Source organism: Talpa europaea, assembly GCF_964194135.1.
Source record: "Talpa europaea genome assembly, chromosome: 9".
NCBI lineage: Eukaryota > Metazoa > Chordata > Mammalia > Eulipotyphla > Talpidae > Talpa > Talpa europaea.
The window spans coordinates 14,956,564-14,973,622 of NC_140076.1; the positions used below are offsets into that span (position 1 = coordinate 14,956,564).

The following is a 17,059-nucleotide window of genomic DNA, read 5'->3' on the forward strand; positions in this document are numbered from 1 at the left end:
GTGGGGGTGGTGTGTGAGTGTGTGTGGGAGCAGTCACGTGGTTTAAAAACTACCCCCCCCACGGGTCCCCCACCTGTACGCTGCTTTGGGGACCCCCAGTGAGTCCTTAAAGTGCGTTATCCCAAATTCTGGGGTACTCAAGATTCTAGGGTGGGAGACCCCCAGCTCCAGATGTGTGTAGGGGGTGGGGGTGTCAAACCTCAAGGTTCTGAGAAGGGACACCCCAGAGGTGTCAGAGACGGCAGCGTGGGGGGAGGGCGGGAGCTGGAACTGGAGGGAAAGGGAGGGGAGAGGCGGGAGGGAGGGGAGGGGGCTGCCCGCGGGGGGTTGGGTCATTGTCTTTTAGAATTTGGGAGCCTTTGAAAAGCCGTGGGCCCTCCCACCGCTATTGTGCTGGGGAAGATGTAGCAGCCTCTTCTCCGAGCCACCCCTTTGCCTCCGGACTTCTCTGGGGCCAGCAGCCGCCCGACCAGGGGCCCGGGGCCGCGGGCTCAGCCGACTACCATGGGCTCGGTGTCAAACCAGCAGTTTGCAGGTTTGAGCTCGGGACTTATCGGGACACCTCAGGCTGCAGGGGCGCCCAGGAGCCACATAAAAGGGAGGTGGGGGAGTGTCCCCAGGTTGGCCGAAGGACCCCAAGTCTGTGCGGCCTTCTGTTTCCGGGGGCCAGCTCTGGAGCAAAGAACACTGGTGTCCCAGCGGTGTGCTCGCCCAGGCTACGGGGGCGGGGGGTGGGGGGAGAGAAGAGGAGGGGCCTGCCCGGTCATCTGTCCCCGGGCAACGTGTTGTGGGAAGAGGAGCAAAACTTTCGGGGCACAACTGGCCTCAGTGTAAGCTTGGGGAGCGCGGGAGGCGGCCTGGACAGGTTATTCCTCGCCCGCTGTTCGGTAGTTGCAGGCTCCTGGGTGTGCACCCGCGGGCTGGACGCTCGGGTGTCCCTGCCGGGTGTCTGAGAGGGCCCTCCAGTTCCGTGGCCCCCCCAGCTGAGCGCCCTCCCAATCTCCAGGTGGCTGCGCGAAGGCGCCGGAGGAGGCGCCGGAGGACGCGGCCCGAGCGGCAGAGGAGCCGCAGCTGCTGCACGGAGCCGGCATCTGTAAGTGGTTCAACGTGCGCATGGGGTTCGGCTTCCTGTCCATGACCGCCCGCGCCGGGGTCGCGCTGGACCCCCCGGTGGATGTCTTTGTGCACCAGGTGAGACCGATTCTGGTAACTTTGCCGGGGGCAGGGGACCTTGGCGCGCTTATCCAAAGATGGGAGGACGGACTTGGTTATTCGACTGAAGGACTTCATTGTGCGTTCCCATCTTTGTGTGGCACCCCAGTTCCGAGTCCTTGTTAACTCCCACAGGAGGGAGTCGGGGGCAGTGTCTCTTATCAGCACCCCCACCCCCTTCCAGGAATCCCTCTGACTTACCACGTGTCTGTTACCTCCTTCCCCTGGGAAGGGGGCAGGGGCCAGGGAGGTGACCCCATGTGGCAGAAACTAAGGTTGTATTGTGCTTGCCTGTGGGGGGAGGGTGAGCAGGCCGGCCAGGCAAGCACATGCCCGGCCAGAGCAGGGCCCTGAGCCTCCTGCTCCTTTCACCAAATGACTGGAGCTGCCGATGAGGAGAGGGCGGGATGGACTCTGGGACACTGAGGGTAGAGCTGAGAAGCCAGCCAACTCTTCACCCAGGTGGTCATCCAAACTCTGGGTGAGTTTGGCAGATTTTACAATGATGGGGGTGGGGTGGGGGCAGAGGAGTGTGCAGGGAAAAGTCCAGAGGACCATCTCAAGTTCCACAACTCCCGGACCCGGCTTCTGCTATCCAGGTCCCAGCAGGAAAGAAAATCTAGAAGCCCAGGTCTAAGATGCCTGGGCCAGCTGGGAGGGAGCTAGGCCACAGTCCCAAGTTCTCAGTTAAAGCAGCACGCCGCTGGTGAAATTCAGTGTCTCGGGGCAGGGGGTGGAGGGAGACGGCCCCTGGACACAGTCTCCTCAGCTGGGCATTTATGGCCCCCCAGACAGCCATTGATTGCTGTCCTAACATTCCCGACCTTAAACAAGGAGCCAGAGCCTTGAGCTTTCCCTCCTCCCTGGCCTCCTTCCTCACTCCATCCTGATTGTCTTAGAAACATTCCAGTGGTCCTGGGACTGCGGCCACCCTAACTACCAAGGAAAGGAAGATGCTGCCCTTGTCCTCCCACCTCCGCCTACTTGAGCCTGGACCTAGGACGAGAGAATTGCTAATCCCCGGCCCAGTCTGTTGACACCCAAGCCGGGCAGGGAGGGGTTACTTCGTGGAGGTTGGCTTTAGAGCAGTGGGGGAGGGGAAGGGAGGATGTGGGGATTAAGGGTTGGAGCCTGAGGGATGGTATTCTGGAGGGGGAGGGGTGGAGAAGGGAGATGCTGGGTAGACTGGTTGGAGGCAGTGGGGAAGTCCCAGCACTACCCTCGGGAAGGAGGTTGAGTGAGGAGCCAGGGAGATAGAGGATGCAGGGAGATGGGCACTGGCCAATTAATTTGGGGATCACTGGGCCAGTAGAACCTCGGTCAGGAGGGTCTGCAGCAGAATGCTTAGCTACCCCCTTGCTGTGCTCTTTCCAACCCGTACCTCTTGTTTCCCCCACCAGACCTCTGGTTCCGACTGGTGGCTTTGCCCCCTCCCTGTCTCATTTGCATATGTGAATGATAACCCACAGGAAGTAATTGTGGGAGAAAGAAGGGAATTGGCCTCTTTAGATCTATTAAATCACTTTATTACAGGAACCAGCTTTGAATGGCCCTCCTCAGCGGGGTGGCCAGCTCCCCTACTCTCCCATTTATCTGATCACAAAGAGATTAAAATCTTTCTGGTCTGGAGACAGGCTGGACAGCTTCCCCAACTTTGGGCGGCTTAGAATAAGAGTCAGACCCAACATTTTCTTGTCTTCCTTCCTTTTCTAAATAAGGAGGGGTTTAAGAGAATGTGGCCCCTCATCTTCTGGGGTTCCTTGGTGATCTCCAAGTCTCAAAAGATTTTCTTGAGCAAACGCACCTGTGCTTCAGCCTACTTAACCACTGGATCCAAAGCAAACTATTGGGTGGCACAGAGGAAGCCGGGACCTTCAGGTTTGGGAAGTAGGGCGCAGATGGTGCTGTTGCAGATGGATTAGCTGGGAAGTAATCTTCAGTGTCCTGTGGAATGTCTAGGGACATTCCACAGTTGAGTAAGTTATCAGGAGGGAATTGAGCTGGGATAACGAATTAAGAATTTGTCTCCCTAACAGCCTCCACCACCCACCCCCCAACAGTCACAGAGAACAATGTCTGGTGGAAATTTCCTGAGCCTTACCTGGTAGCTGTTGGGGCTAGGGTTGATCTCCAATCCTACCTTAGTAGTAACTTAACTGGTGGTTCCAGTTCCTGCACATGGAGAAATCTGAAATAACCCTGGGGAATTTAGTAGGTCAGAATGATCCCTAAAAATTGCCCAGGGGAAGGTCAGTGTTGCTCAAATGGAAAGAGTGAGATACTGTTTTTTCCCAAGAAACTTCCCCCTTTTGGTGGGCACCCTGGCGTGGGGGTGGTGAGAAGGATAAGTGTCCTGAGACATTTGCCTGGAGAGGGAAACGGAGCTTTTCTACAAGGAAAAAGGTTGGGGAGCAATTTACCATTTTCCTTACCCTCCTAAGTCTGAGCCCATTTGGTTCCCAAATATAATGCCCATCCTCCCTCAAACACTTTCTGTCCCCCCGCCCCAGGAGTGGGGGGGCATGTTTAACAATTAAAAAAAAAAACAGCCATAAAGAGATTTCAATAACTTAGTCACAGGTCTTTGGTTCTAGAACTCTATGTATTGCTGAGTGTGGGGGGAATTTAAGGATCACAGTGAATATGGAAGGTGGCCAACCCTTAAATCAGAGCTCTCAGTCTACTCACAACTTATATTTTGACCAGGTTTGTCACTCATTCTGGGCAATCTCAGTTGTGACAAGCAAAAATGTCTCCACCCCAGTATCACCCCTCTTTCAGAAAGAGTTCTGTGGGGAAAGCTGGAGCAAGAAATCTTTATCTTGTCTCCTGTTTTTCAGGGATTGACCATTTTCTTAACTTTTCATGGCCACTTGAAGAGTTTTTGTTAGGCAGAAAGGATGCTCTGAGCTAATCCCATTTTGGCTTAATTTAGATTTCCTGTGGTTCTGTTCCCAAGTAGCCCCGTGATGGTAGCAACTTCAAAATGAGAAAAAGATCCCCTGCTTTCCGCCTCTGCTCATAACTCAAATCTGTTTAAAATGACCTTTTTGGCTAAATTCCTGTGTTAAGGGAATTTACGGCACAAGAAGAGAGCCCACATTTGACCACAGAACTGAGTTTTGGTTATGAGGGGAAAAATGAATATTGAGGAAGTGTTGAAATTGCTGAACCCACTCACACGCAGCCTGTCTTTTTTTAAGATTTATTTATTCTGGTGGTTGGGGGGGCTATGAGAGGATTCACCAGAGACAGTGGAGAGCAGAACAGAAGGATTGACTGAAATACACTGCTGAGGGGAGCAGCAGGGGGACAGGTCAGGACAGGACAGGTCCTGCTGTCCCTGGGCTCTAGCTCAGGTCTTAGCTGTGATAGAGCTGAGACTTGACCTTTAGGCCACCATGGAGGCCCCATTTTTGTTTTTTTAAAGATTGGGAGTGGTGGGAGCAACCAAGGCAGGGGGGTCTAGAATAGGACCCTTGGGTTTGGGAATGTAAAGGGATCTAGCCTTATCTGGGACCTCTCCTTTATCCTCCCATGTCTAGTTAGGAATGTGCTTGTCTTATCCCCTCCCCTAAACTTGGAAGAGAGGGACTAGCCTGGTTACTTTTTCTAGTTCATGTGAACTTGATAGATCGAAGGAATGACTGTGAAGCAACTCCTGAGGCATCGGGTATACTTTTGGGTTTTTTGTCAGATTTTACGTCAGAGAAAAGGACCCAAGATAGGGAGGGAATGTTATGTTAACTGTTTCTGGACCTGGTACCTGGAATAGGACCTGGCACTTAGTAGACACCTCCTGAAAGTTTGGAGTGAGTGTCTGGGCCTGGATTTTAAGCCACAGATAGGATCCTCGTGTTCTTTTTCATGGACTGGAATCCATGACACTTACGTCATTCATGAGTTATTTCATTCCATCTTAATAAGGAAAAGCAGATTGAAAAAAATAAGTGAACCACTTTTGATTTCCAGGGAGCTGGTAGAAACACACATGAGTTCGTTTGAATATTGTGGGATCTTCTTAGAACCTTAGAACCTTCTCTTAATGAGAAGATGTGCTTTGAAGACTGTCACAAAATAGTCTGTGGCACCCTCGCGAGTAACTGTTACCAGTTACCTTGCAGCTGGTAACACTATTGCTTGCCCCATAAATGGTTTTCAGTGACTTTCCTGAGGGCAGGGTTGTTACTAGAACATTCCTAATCAAATTATCCCACTCTACTGGAATTCCAAATTTTTGGGAAAACCACCCCTCCCTTCTTCCTGCAGGCATACCTACATTAAGTCTGTATGGGAGGTCAGGGGGTTGGAAATTATCTCAGCTTAGTGTTATTTAATTCAGACTGGACTCCAAAGCCCAAGGCAAGTAAGTAAATGGCTTTTGAAACTCCATTTTCCGGCAGCCTGGAATAAAGATGCCCACCCTTAATGAGCTGGAGACATAAATTTATGTCAATATTCGTGTTCACAGTTCAGGACCAGGCAGCAAACATCCTTCTGTTCCAGGCTCCCTCTGGCTGCCTTTGTCCACAGGCTGGTGAGCAGCGCCACCTGGCGGGCAACTTCAGGCAGGAGGTGATGGGCTCAGCAGAGGTGACGGAGCGGGCAGAAGGGGTGGTCTGACTGTAGTGGTTGGTTCTGGACATATTTCTCCACCCTCCCACATCATCAAATAATATGGTTCTGGGAAAACCAGTTAGTTCCCTAACCCCTACTAAACCTTACCTTCAGGAATGAAGTTCAGGTTGCCTTGGGACTGAGTCATTAAAATTTCATCTTTTTTAATGTAGCTACTAGAAAGTTTTTAAAAGTCTATGCAACACACATTATGTTGCACAGGGCTGGTTATGGACTCAGGATAGCGCAAAAGGTCAGATTAGTTGCAGTCAGCACAGCATTGCCCCACATGTGACTGGCAAAGCGCTTAACTCCTCAGTCTCCATGACCTCAGCTATGACATGGGGATTATAATGTCTACAGGCTTACATGCTTGGTGTGAGTTAGATACTTTCCAAAATGTGGAGTAATTTGGGGTGGTAGAGAACTTAGCACTGCTGGGCACCTAGACCTTGAGGATATAGGCATGCATTGGGTAATCTTGAAAGATAATGACTGGGTGTTGTGGAACAGCTGAAACATGGACATTTTATGGTCCTTCCTGTGACCAAAACAGTATCCTGAAATTCTAATTCTTGTCACCTTCTGCATAAAGGTGTTATAGGACAGGGAGAGGGGCAGCCCAAACCCCGCAAACCTGCCTATTCTAAATGGATTCTGCCATCCGCCGCATCAACAGAAAACATAGGAGACTTTAAGGGGAAGGAACTTTAATAAAACTAGGAAACAATACAGGTAAGGCAGAGTCTAGTTTCTAAATGAAGCACCCAAAGTTACCCGTCCCCTCGTGGGTAAAAGTCCATCCAAATGGGATCGGCCCAGAGCAAGGCCCCAAAGCCTGCCACAAGTCTAAAGCATCTTCCAGTGGGGACCCGCAGAAAAGGGCCAGAAACAACCAGACAAGCCTGGAAGGAAAAGAGCAAAACCAACATCAAGATAAAAGCTGCCATTGTCACCTCCCCATGGGTCTCACCCACATCTGTGTCACCCAGTCCACGACCAAAAGACAAGCGCAGTTTCTTCACATGTCTCTAGGCTCCATGCACCTCCTCCAGGTCTCCTGGCTCCATCCTGCTTCCTTCCTCAGTCTCTTCTGCAGCTTCTCTTCTTCCTGCTCAGCTCCACCTTCCCTTGGATGGGGCAGGGAACCTCCCCCTTTCCTGGGGACCACCCTGTTACAAAGGGGTGACGTGGCTAAAAGTGGGCTACCTTGGAGCTGGAAGGGACCCAGTTACCATGAATCTGATCCCCTGCTATTGCAAATGAGAAGTTTGCCCAACTTTCATGGTGCAAGCAGAGGAAATTCAGCTTCCAGTGTGCTTTTTTACTTGACCACATTTCCTGAGTAGCCCCCAAGGTCCCTTTGTTAGGGGGAAAAGGATGTCCTAAAGGAGGACCCACAGCCAGGCAACCCGTTTTATATCGGGGCTGCTCCGTAACACCTGTCTACATGTATAAAGGGCTGAGCTGGTGCTGGAATGAGATGCTGGTGGGGGACAGGGGGGGAAAGGCAGGACTAGGAACTGGTAAGGTATTCAGAGAGCAGAAGGCTTAAGTACTTTAACTGGCCCCATTCCTCCCTGCCATCCCCCCAAAAGTGTCTTCTGCAACTGTTTTGTCTAATTAAATGCCATTTTCCCTTACAAGATGGGGACTCTACAGGCTGCCTAACCTCCTTGTTTGAATAAATTGGGACAAGATCTTTAAAATAATTTATCTAAATAAATGACCTTAAATCAGGTTCCCGCTTAAGGGATTTGGAGGCAGGCAGTGGAGGGGTGCAGGCCTATGTGCCCGCCCCTGGATGGACAGGACAGGACAGCAGGTTGCAGGGAAGGGAAGATGGCTGCTGGTGGTGACTTTGGCGGACCCTGCAAGCTTGGCCGGGGAAGAAAGGTGTCTATCCATTTCTCTCACCGTGACCATAACCCCAAAGGGAAGAGGAAGGAAGGAACTGATGAATATAGTGAATGGTTGGGGGGTGGGAGGTGGATTCTACAGCCTCTGGAACTCCAGGAATCTGACCACCAGAACCAACCAGTGTCAACTCTTTGTTTCCTGGGGCTGGGCTCTATTGGGGGAGTTCAAGCCTTGCCCCTCCCCCCCAGGCCTTTTCTTTTTTGGAGGGGATGGGGAGAGGGGCGGGGCTCTGCTTTGTGTGGTTGGGGGTAGGGTGGGGGTGGTGGCAAGAATTTCAGGCTCTTTTCTGATGCAGGCCTGTGAGGCTGACTCTCAGGGGCTGCAGGCTGATTACCTATCTGATAAGAGAGGAATTCAAAGTATGTGCTCAGAAAGGGGCGGGTTTGGGGGGCAGGGAGCCACCCTGGAGACCACCAGTCTAACTCTTGACCGGTTATGGTGAGGTGACTGCAGGGGAGGGGGGGGTAAACTCTTTGAAAGCCTTTACAGACCTTAAATCCTTCAGTGATGGAGTGGATGACCTGAGAGGATTAGTCCGCTTCAAACTCTCCCCATGTATAGAGGCACTGTGCGCCTCTGCACGGAGGAGCGTGTGAATTCGAAAAGGGGACATTTTTCTGAATTTCCACAGCTAGTCAGTGATTACGACCAGTTTCTGGACCCATGTTCTGTTCATTAGCCTCCCCTGATCCAGTGTGAAGAGGTCGATCATGGCCATACTCGGAGGATTTGTGTGTGTGGCAGGCAGTGTGTTAACTATGCTTCATGCATGCAACTCACACCACCACCATAAACCCTGGCTTCACTCTGTTTTGCCAGCTAGCAGAGAAAGGACTCGTGCCCCAGACTCCAAGCCCTTGTCTACAGTGACACAGAACTAGCAGTGTCCCAGTCTCAGGTCACCAGGCAGGTGAGAGAAGCTGGGGTTCCCTCCACGGTGGATACTCTCGGTCTGGATCCTCCAGCATCTCCTGCTGCCAGCTTCTCCCATCTCCTGTCCCAGCTCATGAAATGACCGATCTAACATCAACTTCAGGTTGTGTCTGTACATCAGGAAGGATGGGTCTTTTCACCTTTCCCCTCGTTCTGTTTCCTGCTTTAAAGCTCTTTCCCTTCCCCTACATCAGAATAGTGGATGGGGTGAGCAATCACCTCCCTCCCTGGCTGATCCTGTGGGAATAGAAAGTATCGATAGGATCTACTTTGCAATGGTTCTATGGAGAACTAGAGGACAAAAGCAACAAATAATAGTACATCAAATAGTTACTGAGCACACTTTTTTTTAAGATTTATTTATTTATGCATGCAAGAACTGGGGTACAGGCCAGAGGTGCAGGGGGAGGTGTGGGGGTGAGAGGATTCACCAGAGTGGGGAGCAGAACAGGCAGACTGACTGAAATACACTGCTGAGGGGAGCAGCAAGTGAGACAGAAGAGGTCTGCTGCGCCATGTGGGTAGCTCCCTGCCCGGGGATCAAACAGAGGCTTCAGATAGCTTCATATTGCTGTGTTTAACTCCTTGTGCCACCAGGGAGGCCCAGAGTACACATTCTTGATATCCCGTGGCCACAAGATCTTCCTTGGATAGACGTTACCCTTCCCAGAAAGAAGGATCTTGGGCCTACATGTGAATCATGAGTCAAGACCCCGTAGCCAGAAATTGTGAGCCAAGATGTGTCTGGCACCTGAGCCTGTGTTCTTAACCAATACCAACTAAATGAAAATAAATTTAATGGTTGAGGAATTGGGGGTTCCTTCTTGCTAAAGAGGATGTTACACACCCGAGCCCCAGTTTGCAATATTCACTCTCTATCCAGCTTAAAATATTGAATGCTATTTATTTGTGTTCTCTTCAGCCAGGGCTTGGAGTTCCTTTTCCTCCTCTGAGCTTCATTTTCTATGATTACTACACCTCGTTGACATATTTAACAAGCTCCTAGGGTGTCTTAATAGGCCATAATGGAGCCTATCTGGCTAGGGCCTCTGCTGACATTCTGATGCAGTGAGTGGCCAGGTGGAATGGGGGTGTGGGCTTCAAATTAGGAACCCAGGATTCTTCTGACCTCAGTTTTGCCACTTGTTGTGTTAAGGACTCTCCCTCCCCTTTTATTTGCAGGTACTTTGCAAGTGATAATTTTTTAAAATCTTGGTGTATCAACATATGGAGTTAAAATGGAGTTGGTTTAATTTTTTTTTTTTTTGCTTAAGATTTATAGTAGTGGCCTTTTGTAGTCTTATCAGTTTAATTTAAGTCTTATAGTTTATTTTCTTAACTGAGATATTTAATTCCTCTGGACTGTATTTTCCGTACACATAAAAAGTGTATACTGGTTTTACTTCTAAGCAAATAATTTTCTTGACAATGTTGCATTGTTTTCCTCACCTGTTGATTTCTCCATGTACTTGGATCTGAGTTTTTCTCTTTTAAACCACTGATCTGTCTGCTTGCAAGACATTGTCTTTTTCCTTCAACTTTCAGTAACCTTTTTGTTTTATTTTTGTCCACTGAGGCATTTTATTTGCATATGTATTAACATCCCTTCCTTCTTGTTTTTTTCTTGTTCCTTCATGGTCAACTTCATGAAGTTGTCAGTACAATGAAACCAAACCAAGGGGCAGGAGCAGGCTAGTGTGATGTTTCTACATCTTTGCGTTGCACATCCAGTCTGGAGCTGATGACTCCACGCTGGTTTAAACCCGCCTGTGAGCTTCACAACAATGTCCCCAGCTCTGTAGTCATTGATGATCACAGATTCTCCAGGGTAGCCACGCTTCGTCTTCACAGTCAGAAACTAGATGACGACTTTGGAGCACGACCTAGCAGAATTTGGCCTTTGCCTCTTCACCCTGTTCATGCTTTTGGGGGTTCATGGCACCAATATGGTGGTGTAGAAAGAGCGGTAAAATCACTTAGTAATGTAATTTTAAATTGGGAAGAAGGTTGCAAGAATAGTACTGAAAAATCCAGTATAGCCTTTCCAGTTTCCTCAGTTCTTAACATTTTACTCTGTTTTTCTCCTAACCATAAGTTACATCAAATATCCTTACCCCTAAGTGTGTTAGTGTATATTTTCTAAAACAGACCATTTTCTTACATAATCCTCAGTACAGTGATCAAATTCTGAAAATTGAGCATTGATGTGTTTATGTTCCACATGCAAATTGTGTCAGTAGCTATATTTTCCTGGTGCACTATCAATCCAGGATCAGGCATTGCTTCTTTTTTTGAAAGATTTTTTTTTTTTTTTATGCATACAAGAACTGGGGTATTGGCCAGAAGTGCAAGGGGGTAAAGATTCACCAGGGGTAGAGTGGGGAGCAAGACAGGCAGATGGACTGAGATACACTGCTGAAAGGGAGCAGTAGGCTAGACAGGAGAGGTCTGCTGTGCCATGTGTCAGCTCTCTGGTGGGGAATCGAACTCATGCTGCAGTGGCTGGGGATAGCTTGATAGTGCTGAGACACTAACCCCTGTACCACCAGGGAGGCCTGGATCAGACATTACTGTAATTGTTTGGTTTCTTCAGTCTTTGTTTTTTCCTGATCTTGACATTTGGAAGTAGATGGGCCTGTTTTATATTTTACAGTTTTTTTTTTATTATTTTATATAAGTGGTGTGTTTAAGAATAAAGATGTTCCAGCATCTGTTCATGTAATTGCTCTTTGCTGACGTCAGGTAGGTCTCTCATTCATAATTGCAGTGATCTTCAAGTCCCAATTTCTTCACTGATAAATGGAAACATTATCTTGATGGTCCTTAAAAATCCACCGTGTTTCCCTTCCCCCAGAGCAAGCTGCACATGGAGGGCTTCCGGAGCCTGAAGGAGGGTGAGGCGGTGGAATTCACCTTTAAGAAGTCTGCCAAAGGCCTGGAATCCATCCGAGTCACCGGTCCTGGTGGGGTGTTCTGCATTGGGAGTGAGAGGCGCCCCAAAGGGAAGAACCTGCAGAAGCGCAGATCAAAGGGCGACAGGTGGGGCTGGAGAGACATGCTGAGGATGGGGTGCTTTCCCCATCTGGCCCATTACTTGGACCAGGTTGCCAAAGATAAAATGAAGCCTGTGGTCACTAGCAACATGTGGATGCTTAGGGTACTTGTTGGTGATGCCCAGAGGAGGGCACTTGTGACTAGCTCCTTCTCCCTGGGACAGGCAGGGTTGTAGAGCAAAAGGAGATCATCATGGGTATGAAAATGTAAAGTGGAAGAGTTGAAATGGTACCTGTACCTGTTGCTTCTTCACCAGGTCTCCAGGTTTCTGTCACCTTAGCTCTATATTCAGTGGATAACACAGTTTGACTCCTTTAATTTCGTCTATATTTTTAATGAATGGCAAGTACTGATTTTTAAGGTTATGGTAGAATCTAGTGTGTCCCGCAGTGCAGGTAGAGGGAGAGAGCCCATGATTGTATTCTTGGTATCTCAGAGTCTTAAGTTACATGAAACTGGAGAAATCTTCTAGACAATAGATTTGGAGGATCTTATTAGATCATCTAGTCATAATTCTCCTTTTATGAAAATAGGGAACTTAGTCTCCAAGAAGGGAAGTGAGTATAGCAAGAGCACCTAGGCCAGTCTGGGTGCCCTTACTCTGTTGAAGGCTTCTGATCTCTCTTCTCTCAACTTGACCATCTGGCTTTGTACTAGGTGCTACAACTGCGGAGGTCTAGACCATCATGCCAAGGAATGCAAGCTGCCACCCCAGCCCAAGAAGTGCCACTTTTGCCAAAGCATCAGCCATATGGTGGCCTCATGCCCACTGAAGGCCCAGCAGGCCCCCAGCTCACAGGGGAAGCCAGCCTACTTTCGAGAGGATGAAGAAGAGATCCACTCCCCTGCCCTGCTCCCAGAGGCCCAGAATTGAGCCGGAGTGGGTGGGGGCTATGCTGTGATCAGGAAGTTGGAGGAGCAGGCATCAATCGGCAGAGTGGAGAAAGTGGGGATAGGAGGGTGGGTAGGGGGCAGCTGGTACTGCCATGTAACTCAGGCCGGGGTCCATCCATAGCATCACCCCCTCTTCCCTCTTGGTGGGGGGAAGGGGTGAGGCAAAGGAACTCTAACCATGCTCTTTCCAGATGCACAAGAAGGCTTTGGGGGAAAATCCCTCTCTGCTTGCTTAATCTGAGTCTCCACCCCTAGGATCTGAAGATTTTGAAATTGGCCTGCATAGGGGAGTGGTTTTCCTTTTAAAGAAGGATCTGTGACTGTTTTCCCGTGCCACAGTGCGAAGGTTAAGTACGAGACCAGATTGGTGGACCCGACCCACAAGCCTCTAGAGCCTGTGGGAAGGACTCTCAGGGCTAAGGCAGGGTTTTCCACATCTTGTTTCCTTGTAACCCACTCTTGGGATAGGGTGTTTGAGAACTGTCCCAAGCAGTGGGTTGTGATGAGAAGTAAAAGGGGTGACTGGGGGAGCAGCTGCAGAATTGCTGTTAAAAGCTCATTCCCCATTCTGGGCCAATAGGATTTTATTTATTTGCTCCCCTGGATAGCTGCACGTTGGGCCCCACTTTCTCCAGGATGCCAACTGCACTAGCTGTGTGCGAATGACGTATCTTGTGCATTTAACTTTTTTTTTTTTTTTCGTAATATAAATATTCTGGTTTTGTATTTTTGTGTATTTTAATCTAAGGCCCTCATTCCTGCACTGTGTTCTCAGGTACATGAGCAATCTCAGGGATAAGCTGGCAGCAGCTCCAGGTCTGCACAGCAGGAATACTTTTGTTGTTTTATCATCAGGGAGAACAACTATTTGGAGTGTATAGCCTACTGAACTACCTCATTTTTGCCAATTAAAGCTGGCTTTTCTGCCACAGTGTCCTCTTAATACCCTTCCACCGATCATGTTTTCATGGGAGACTAGGTCTTTGCTGGATTGCCCTGTAATTGACCTCCTTTTACTGGAAGATTGCAAATTGGTTTGAACAGCAAAGGTAGTGCAGAGAAGTTAGGAGAGGCTGGGGCAGGGGAAAGGCACTGAAAAGCCACCAAGTTTAGGTGAGGGTTGTCTAGAAGGGTGAGAAAGGATTCCTGTTCCAGATCTCTAATTCCCGGGCACAGGGCTCCCTCTACATGCCAGCTCCATCCTTCACTGGGTTGGGCGAGGCCTACCATGCACAGCGGGGCATGAGTGCGTGTGTGTGATTGAAAAAGAGTGAGTTGTTAGGGATAGGTTTTAAGAACGATACCTCTGTATCCATCTTGAGCTGCCCAGGGATGGATATAGGAAGCAGGGACTAAAATCCTTTACACTTGAACAATCTGGGCTTTTCCTTCTGGGCTTTCATAAGGGATGGCTTCTTTGTGGCTGCCCAGAGTGGGTGTCCTGCCCTGTGACAGCAGTGATTAGAACTGGGGTTAAGCCAAGGGGGTTCGTTTACATGCTGTAAGATCACTGCAGACCTACCTCACTGTGCTGAATCAGGGCAAATGCAATAGAACACATTGGGTGCTGTGTGTCTGAGCCTGGGTTCTGACCTCCCCCAGCTGCTGCCCCCTCTAGTTGTATTTGGGCTGGTAGGGCTTCATGAATAGCTGATTTGGTGATTTCCAGGTGGCCTCGTTTGTGTAAATATAATGTGTTGGTCTTCTCCATGTTCTTTTGGGGTTTTATTGTTTACAAACTTTTTTGTACAAGAAAAATAGCCAAAGCATCTTTGACAAAAGCTTCTGCACCAGGCAAAAAGATCTGAAGCAAGCTTGGGGGGCCCTTGGGGTCATGAACCAGCCTTTCTTTTGTGTTGCCCTTCCCCTGTTTCCTATTTTGGAGCAGATCTTCCATCCCCCAAACTCTGTCCACCTACCCCAACCCCACCCCCCCAAAAGAACCTATACACATTAAATTTGCATTGTTTCCACAACTCAAATGATTTGTGCAAAAAACTTGAAGCTAAGGACACTATCCCTTGTTCCCAGCCTCCTGAGTGAAGACCCTTGATGTGATTCATGCCAAATACACAATGCGGTGTCACTTTCATCTCTAATCCTAGGGTAGGGAAGCAATGAGGGGGCCTTCCACGCAGAAAGTGGGGTAGGGAGACCAAGAAAGGGAAGATGAATGTATATCCAAGTTACTCAGGAACTTTTATGCAGGTGCAAGAAACTTATGTCAAAGTGGCCACAAGATTGTTTAATAGGAGACGGACGAATGTAACTCCCATGTTTACTGCTAGAAACCAAAGCTTTGTGTGAAATCTTGAATTTATGGGGAGGGAGGGTAGGAAAGCATGTACCTGTCTGTTCTTTACCTGACCCCTTTTCCTTGTTCCTGAACTGAGGAGACTGAGCCCCCCCCTGGGCTTTGGTGACCCCATCACTGGGAAATGTTTATTTGATGGTTGATTTTGCTCTGCTGGGTACTTTCCCATTTGCTATCATTTTGTAAAACACATGCTGACACTTTTCCCATCCCCTCTCTTCCCCTGGGAAAATACAATGAATAAATACTTATTGGTACTGAAACTGTCATCTCCTTGTTAGATATTTAGGGTGCTTTCTTCTCCCCTAATTCTACCTTGTTGGATTGAGACTCAGGAGTCACAGGAGAACCATTAAGTTTCTGTTCAGACATTTTGTTAGGAATCACTCTTGAAAGTTCAGTCCTCTTAGCACCTCTTTACAGTGGATTTTTGTTTCTAGTTAAGGCCTCTTGTCCTTTCCTTGGAAGCTGCCACATTCAAGAGGGGATTAGGAGCTTGGCATGCATAAGAATGGGGTTGCCTGTGCCACTGGCTGGGATGAAAGGATGGGGCCATGGTTTGGGGCATGAGACCCTAATAATACATTATTCCCTGGTCCACAAAGCCCTTTACAAATCTTAATTAATTAACCCCCTGTGGCACCCCAGGGAGGGAAATATGTGGAACTGGGGAAATCGAGGCCAGAGGGATACACTGAATAGCTACAAACATCAACATTTTATTTAAGCCCAAGTTTGCTAGTCTTAATGAACACTGTCGTTTTAAACATCTAGCTCCCCCTAACGGAGGGCTTAGAAAGGAAAAACTTGGACGCATACCCACCACTACTCAAAAGTGCAAGGAAATCCGCGGAACCCGGGTAAAAGTTTCTTATATCCACTTCAGGAGTTTTATACCATAAAGTCAGTGGTGACCTTGGGAGTACTAAAAGCAGCAAAGAGCTACCGGGATTCTGCAAATGGTCTTCCTGCAAAATCGAAGTAATCACAAGGGGCAAATTGAACTTCCCAGGATGTAAAACAGGAAGGCTGGAAAAGCTTAAGACTATTCATGGGTGGGTTACTCATCTCTAGGCCCTTTGATCTGGTGGAACCCTTTCATCAGAGGGTGGAAGACAATCAACTGGGAGTCACCAGTGCTGTAACTCTCCTTGCCTTAATGAGACTGCAAAGAGAAACTATTAGACGATTCTTAGAGAACTGTAAAGGGTTTTTTTTTTACTGCACTTCTGAGAATATTAAGCCCCCATTTTCTTAAGACTACCTCATATTTCTGCAGCTTTTCCTTAAAGATTGGTACAGAACTAATGCCCTTTATTTTTCTATCAGTGTTAACCAAGGGCCCTTCTGTCATTCCTTGGGCAGCACTCTTTCTGGCCTTAACCATTTTATGCCCTTTGGGTAGAGCTGAGAATCTGCAAAGCCTAAAATCTGAGTGCCTTCCTTTAGCATGAAATAGATTACTATTAAGTGCATCTCTGAGACTGACTAGGGCTAGGACCTCAGCAATCGGTTAAATACACTAAATCGGACAGCAAACAGCAAAAGCACAATTTTAAAGATTCTTAGCAGGGCTTTAAGCCCCAGCTCTGCGGCCCTCCAGGGCCTTCCGGCTAGCAGGACCGCGCCTGGCCACCACGGGCGGCATTTCTGACGGGGCTCCCCGAATTCACGCCCTGTAGCGGAATCTGCCTGAGGCCGCCCAAACAGAGTCTACGCACCTCTCCGCATCCCCGGGTGGTCTGGCTCCAGCCGCGTCCCCAGCACGTGGGGGAACCCCAATCCCCCGGTCACGTGACTCGCTCCCGCCCTCCCCGCGACCCCTCGGCCGCGCTCGGACCCCGGAGCGGGAACTCGCGCTGGCACCTCCAGCGCAGCTCCGCCCCCGAGCCCGCGGGCGCAAGCGAGGCCCCACCCATTGGCTGACGGGAGGGGGCGTGTCCCAGCGCCCAGCGATGACGTGTTCTTCCAGCGCCACGTCGTGAGGAAGAGTCGGCCCGCCGGAGCAGTTGGAGGCTGCCCGCTCGAGCCGATCGGTTGCGGGGCCCAGGGCGAGAAGGGGGGGAGACAGAGGTGACTGGGAGAGGAGGCAGCAGTGGGAGACGCAGAGGGGGC

The 17,059-nt window shown here is 49.3% G+C and overlaps 1 protein-coding gene across 1 annotated transcript; it reads left to right on the plus strand.

The window, feature by feature from the left end:
- Positions 1 to 283: 283 nt before the first annotated feature.
- On the plus strand, positions 284 to 12,610 carry LIN28A (lin-28 homolog A; the record flags this gene model as incomplete). Its single annotated transcript, XM_084243008.1, has 4 exons — positions 284 to 535; positions 1,007 to 1,191; positions 11,537 to 11,721; positions 12,394 to 12,610. Exons 1-4 carry the CDS (start codon positions 505 to 507, stop codon positions 12,608 to 12,610), a joined length of 618 nt encoding a protein of 205 aa, XP_084099134.1. The 5' UTR covers positions 284 to 504.
- Positions 12,611 to 17,059: the final 4,449 nt, after the last annotated feature.